The sequence below is a fragment of the Xiphophorus maculatus genome, chromosome 12 (assembly GCF_002775205.1).
Source record: "Xiphophorus maculatus strain JP 163 A chromosome 12, X_maculatus-5.0-male, whole genome shotgun sequence".
Taxonomy (NCBI): domain Eukaryota; kingdom Metazoa; phylum Chordata; class Actinopteri; order Cyprinodontiformes; family Poeciliidae; genus Xiphophorus; species Xiphophorus maculatus.
In genome coordinates, this window is record NC_036454.1 from 10403075 (window position 1) to 10410200 (window position 7126).

The 7126-nt window shown below is 39.4% G+C and overlaps 1 protein-coding gene across 1 annotated transcript; it reads right to left on the reverse strand.

The window, feature by feature from the left end:
- Positions 1 to 561: 561 nt before the first annotated feature.
- Positions 562 to 1428, reverse strand: LOC106700476 (G-protein coupled receptor 15-like). Its single transcript, XM_014476058.1, has one exon. It carries the CDS (start codon positions 1426 to 1428, stop codon positions 562 to 564), a length of 867 nt encoding a protein of 288 aa, XP_014331544.1.
- Between the last annotated feature and the right edge of the window lie 5698 nt (positions 1429 to 7126).

The window sequence follows — 7126 nt, forward strand, 5'->3', positions numbered from 1 at the left end:
TTGACAATGTGAAATTAGTTCATTCTAAACGTAACCAATTTAATAAAAAAAAAATAAATTAGTTCAACAAAACGAATGGGTCAGCTATTACGGAATTACTTGTCAAAATTAAATATTTCAAAAGCGTCTCGTGAAATTGTTGCTAAATACATTCAACTTACATCCAACTGGATATTAAATTGATAAATGAGTAAACATGCCAAAGCAGATCTGCAGATGGATTTTTGGCTGATTTTGCACTTTGAAACAACACAATCACATTTTAAAATCCGGATTATTTACTAGCAAACATGTTGAGCGTTGCCTTGTGCTTTTCGTTTCATACGGTCCATCGAGAGGCATAAAAAATTGCATTTTTAGGGAAGTCGTGTTAGTTTGTAGGTGATTAAATACTTTGATTAAATACTGCTAGTATATCTTCTTTATTATAACTTTGATGATGAAGGTGCTTCATTAGAGGTCACTCCGGTCATATTAAAGGCCACTATGTAGGACAGCATCCACTGTGTTAGATTTACTTCTCGCATACAAGTTAAAAACGGATTTTGATGTAAGCGCTCATTACCTGCCCTTCCTCCAGGGGCAGACCTTCTGCCACACGGTTCTCCACACGGCGCCCCGCAGCGCCGGGCTCCCCCACAGATACACGGCCGGAGTGACCAGCGCGTTCATCCGCGCCATGGTGGCAAACAGGTTGGTGGCTTCATTCCTGAACCTGAGCCCCTTCCCAGTCAGCTGCCGGACAATGATGTTAACAAAGGACGGGCTCCACAGAGCCAGGAAACATATGACCACAAACACAATGATGCGCAGAGACTCCTTCTTGCTGTTCCTGTCCGCGCTGGGCGCCTCTCTCACCAGCTGGCTCCTGGCTATGATGTACAGCTTGACCGTCATGACCACCTTAATGAGAACTATGACCTGCAGGGTCATCACACCGAACGCGTTCATCTGGGCCGCCTTTGAGATGGGAACTAAGTTCTGCGCCGTCAGGATCGAGTAGGTGTAGATCCAGCAGAACCCACAAACTGAAATGACAGCAGGCCTTGTTATGTAGCGGTTGTAAAAGAAAGGGTGGCACACAGCAAAGTAGCGGTCAAACTGAGCGAAAAGGAAGGTAAGGACATTAACACCGAGGAATGACGGCAAAATGTAGAAGGTTCCGTTCCTGGAGGGGTAGCCCTCTTGGACGTCGAAGAGGCCGAGGTAGTAGACCGAGAAGCCGGTCAGAGTGTCACTGATGCTGGTGTTCAGCATGAAGATGAATCGGTTCTGGCCTCGCAGGAACCGGTTGGATAAGATCGCGATGACTACCGAGCCGGCCACCAGCACGGCGGCGGTGGCGAACAGGATGTGGAAGATGAAAATGAGGAAGTCCTGTGGGCGGACAAAGTCCACCGACAGAGGGACCGTGCTGTTGAGGAGCATCCTGAAGCTCCAGGAAAGAAGCAGCTTTCACCGCTTTTTATAGGCTGGACAGTGGTTGGTTAGGAATGAGACAAACCTCCAGAGAGGAGGGGGTTCATGATAGATAGATAGATAGATAGATAGATAGATAGATAGATAGATAGATAGATAGATAGATAGATAGATAGATAGATAGATAGATAGATAGATAGATAGATAGATAGATAGATAGATAGATAGATAGATAGATAGATGGATGGATGGATGGATGGATGGATGGATGGATGGATGGATGGATGGATGGATGGATGGATGGATGGATGGATGGATGGATGGATGGATGGATGGATGGATGGATGGATGGATGGATGGATGGATGGATGGATGGATGGATGGATGGATGGATGGATGGATGGATGGATGGATGGATGGATGGATGGATGGATAGATAGATAGATAGATAGATAGATAGATAGATAGATAGATAGATAGATAGATAGATAGATAGATAGATAGATAGATAGATAGATAGATAGATAGATAGATAGATAGATAGATAGATAGATAGATAGATAGATAGATAGATAGATAGATAGATAGATAGATAGATAGATAGATAGATAGATGGATGGACGGACGGACGGACGGACGGACGGACGGACAGACAGACAGACAGACAAAGTTGACACTGCGTTTTGCTTTCTATTGCACATTATATGCATTTTTCAATCCATCATGTTTAATGACCTAACAAACACACATTTTAGCATGTGTTGTGTAAATATCTTAAGATTGAACAGGAATTCAATACCTTTTGGTTGATCATTGTGAAGGACACAAAACCACTCAGTTAAGTACTGAGATAAATTTGCCTTGCGGCCACAAGAGGGCGCACAAGACATGTTTCTTTCTTTCAGTGGGTTTAACACTACAAAATTTCACCAGAAGGATTTTCACAAGCATTTCAATTATGTAATGGAGTGGATTGTGCAATGTAGTTATAAAAGTTAGATATAAATCATGAACAGTATCCAAGTAGAAAAAACCAATGCATTTATATTCAAGGTTATATTTCAGTGCAGCAGTCTGTAAGCAGTGATGGTTGCACAGTCTGATAATGTAGTTGATAGAAGGAATAATCAACAGTAATGTTGTGTATTTTGTGTGTTTAGGACGCAGCAGCTGATCACTGCAGGAGCTCTCCAGCTCCATAGTGATGAAGTGAATGGGACTGGAAACATTGTCCAAGAGTAATGTCATTTTTTGCAAGAACATTAACAATCAACTCACAACAACATTCTGGCATATTTAAAACAAAAATCAAAGAAAACAAAGCAATTATTGTCCTCCTGTCTGTTCTCAATTAGAGTTAGATCTGAACTTTGAATGAGCCATCCTCACACATGGACACATGTTGACCTGTAGCATTTCATTATAACCTTGGTGTCAGGAAACCTGGGTGCCACAGGAAGGTAAAAAATGTTCATTTTGGTTACATCTGCAGATCAGCCTTACTGTGGCCTTTCTATGGTCTTGTGGCAAACTCAATACTTTTATAGTTTATTTGTAAAAATTGCTTTCTTCTATAAAGTCCAAATTTATGGAGTGTTTAATTTTTTTGTCTTCTTGACAATAATCTCAGCGGATCTGAGCAGCGGATTTCTGCATCTCCTCCAGAATCACCATGAGCCGGTTATCCACTCACTCATGTCAGTTTAGGTGTGCAGACATGATTTAGAAAAATAGTAGTATTTTCCATTTCCCAGTGATGGACTGGGCTGATCTCTGTAAGACGTCCAAAGCTTCAGATATATGGGTTTATAATCCTACCCTGCTGTACATTTTTTTCACAACTTTCTTCTTGACTTGTCTGCTGTCTTCATTGGACTTCATGATGCTGTTTGTTCATTTACAGAACATCTGCATTGTGCTGAGAAACTGCATTTGCTGAAGTTCAAAGCACTGTATCTTGGGTACAAGAATGATCATAAAAGATTCATATATTTGTTTGAATAAAAGAATATAAACCTCTTCCACTAATTAGTCGCTGCTCCCTGTCTATTCTTCAAGGGAATTAAGCTCGCTCAGGGTAATACCTTCCTTCTTCTACATAAATCAGATTAGAGGGCAGCCCCTCTGCTGTTTCCTTACAGCTCCCTATAACACTTTCTTTCGCCTTGAGGCTCTGAGGTGGTTTCTCTGCATCTATGGCTAACTTCAGCCATGTTTTGTCTCCTGTGTTGCCTCTGACGAGCTTTGGCAACGTGCTGTTGTTTCTTTTCAGCATTGCCCTTGCTGCGGCGATCATCTACCTGAACGTGTCTGTGTTCCTCTCCATTCTTCTGAGCAGGTCGCTGCGCAGCGAGAACCGCTTCATGTACATGCTGAGCACCTGCCTCAGCGACATCTGCACCGGTGTCTCTTATTATTACGCCGGCGTGCTCGATGTGAAGGATCATTTCCTGTCCCCAACGCGCACGTTTTACATCGTGCCCACGTTTCTTGGCCTCTCCTTCATGGCCACCCTGGCCGCGCAGGCGGACCGGTACCATGCCGTTATGTCTCCTTTTAAATATTCCCAGCGCATGACCAGAAACAGAACCCTGTTAGTTATCTTCGCGTACTGGTTCTATGCGTTCTTCGTCGTGGCTGTGCAGAACCTGGTCCCAATAGGGACAGCTCATAAGCTCACCAGCATCGGTACATTTATCGGGAACATTTTTGTTGCGGTTATAATGATAGGTCTGAACATCCGGCTGTTTATCATCGCCACCTTCCAGCTGGGCAGGGAGCCGCCCTCTGAGGAGAGAGACAACAAGCGCTCCTCGGTGTATCTCATTCTGGTGGTGGCTATGTTTTTCCTGGCGGCCTGGATCCCCTTGTTCTGTCATATTACCGCCTGTAATTTCATTGGCACCACCTGCTACACCTTTAGGAATGAAGGCACCGATCCTCTTCGCATTTTGCCCAGGGTGAACGCTGCTCTGACCCCTGTTCTGTACTTGAGAGGGTGCAAAGCGCTGAGAGTGGCGCTCTTCTCCACAGTGTGGAGACCCTGTTGTAAAAACAGGTGAGGTGCTGATTGTGTTTCTATACATTTTAGGCTGTTTAGAGAAAAAATTTATCACACGTTTAAACTGCACCTATCAAATTTACTGTTTTGTGTACATCTGAAATACTTCCAGGATATACATCTAAATTATAAATGAATACAATACCACAGAAGAACAATTTGTACGATTGAGAATAGGTGAGTAAAAAGTGGAAAATAACCTCCTCCAATCAGAGTCGTACTGAAAACCTTCTTAATGTCACAGTTCAGGTCTTTTCTTTCTCTCATTCTGTGCTCTTACTATGACAGCTGTGTCTTGGCCTGCTGACCCAAACTCTTTTGCTCTCTCTGTAAAGGCTACTTCACCGACATCTTGGCCCCTCTATCCAGACCCGACTTAGTTGAGAGGTTGGATGGATTTTTAGGTCAGCATTCTTTGTTAACTATCATGTTTTAATTTTTCTTTTGTGCTTTTTGTTGGAAGTTGTTCAATATTTCAATTGGTCTTGATGGGTTGGTTTACTCAATGTCCAATAGAGATTATTACTGAGCAGTGATCACATTGCACTTTATATGAAGTTGTGTAGTTTATACAGAAGTCTAATAATTTCAAGAATATGTGATTTTCTTCTTAAGACAATGATGTTGGCTGTGCCTTTTAAAGCTTTTAAAGCATCTGATTTGAAAATGGCCTGGTTGTCCAAATAAAATAATGTATGCTTAAACAGCCGTGGGACCTAAATTGCTAAATAAATTAAACTGTAGCTATATTTAAAATCCATCTATCCAGTCACAACATAAAACTACTTTTGTATTTATTCTTTATTTTATTTTGATCTTGATTTAAGAAAGCATTCTTTGGACATAATCTGTAAGACTTTCTCTTTCTCTGTTGGTGTTTGTGGTGAATTTGTTCATGTCACATTGTGTCTTCAATGAAATGTAAAGACACTTAATATATTTTTACATTTTATTACTCTTCTTATCACAACAGAGATTATGTTGAATTTAAATGCAGATTTGTGTAATTTACTTTTTAAAAAACATTGTTTTACTTTTTTGTTTTAAAAGTCACTTAAAGTATAGAGTTGTATTCAGTAAAAGTAACTTTACTTTCTCTCTCTCTCTCTCTCTCTCTCTATATATATATATACATATATATATATATATATATATATATATATATATATACATATATATATATATATATATATATATATATATATATATATATATAAATAAATATATATATATATACATAAAACACATTAAAAATCTTCATCCAGACTTTTTTTTTTATATGGTTCCCTAATTTATAATCATTCATGCTATTTTTCCTGCAAATTCTTTTAATTTCGACACAAAATACTTGAAGTGTTGCATCAAAAAGATTGCTATCACCAAACAGCAATTTAGTTTCTCTTTCATTATTTAATAATATCATGCAAAGTTTTTCTCCTTTGTTTCTAACCTGAGGAAATCAAATCTGTAGCATCTGTAAAAGGTTTCCATGTCATTTAGGTCCCATTAATGAAATCTTGTGTAACTGTGCAGTTGTTGTTTTTATGGTCTGGTTCTGCATTAGTTATTTGTAAGTAAGATCTGTGCTTCTTGGCCAGTGGATTAAAAAAAATATTGCATAATATTTCCAAACGCAATTAAGTAATTAAGGCTTTTAAATAAGAATATATTCTTAGAGAAGATAACATATTTTATCTTGAAATATCATGTGTACAAATGAAACAATGTGGTGCAATTTTGTAAATTGTTCTGCTTTTTCAACAGTGTATTGACACTGCAGAAAGATGCATTATGGAGAGACGTAATTTGAAGCCTGACCACACGGGGTCAGGAGAGAGCTTTGGCACGCAGCCATAATATTCAAAACAATGACAAAAGCAGATTTAATATATTGCATATATTTTAGAAAATAAAGTCACCATTTCTTCTTTTGAACAATTGAGAAAGTAATGAAGTGCGGTTTGTTTACGAAATTTGAATCACTAATACAGACCTTAAAAGACTGGTTTGGACTGAAACTCATTAAGGCTTCATCCAGGTTTCTATTGGCTGGATGAGGGTCGCTGTTGTGGGAGGAGGAGCCTGAACATCGTCACACTTCCGCACATCTGGTGCCCAGTCTTTGAACCCCAGTATTCGTATTTCATTTCTTTTATAATTATTTAAAAGGGGGTAAAGGACAGATAAACATTTGTTCTGTAACAGAGCTCGGTAGATTGATGCAATAACAGGTCACCACTAATAAAACAGCTGTAATTAAGCTAGCTGCTTCAGTGTGTGTGTTGAAAGGGGGACTTTATGATATTCAAACGTCCACTAATGAGATTTGTGTAATTAAACTCTAACAACACGACATCTTGCTGGAGTTTGTGGTTTTGCAAAACCACAAATGATTTTGCAAGATTTGTTGTTAAACTGGGATCGAAACTGTCTAATTGCTCTAACGGACAATCTTCTATGTTATTTTCCTGTGCCTCTGTTACGAAACCACTACATTTCAACACCAAATTATCATGTCTGGGATATATGTTTGTGTTATTCTGCAACAGATTATAAGTTGTGTCCTTGGAATAAAGAGCCCGCCCAGAAAAAAACCCTTTCTCTCTCTTTTTTTTTCTTCCTCTTGTCCTGCCATGTTGCAGGTAA

Bases quoted from the DNA above. Each gene is read 5' to 3' on its own strand.
- LOC106700476 (XM_014476058.1), bottom strand. From the start codon at position 1,428: ATGCTCCTCAACAGCACGGTCCCTCTGTCGGTGGACTTTGTCCGCCCA.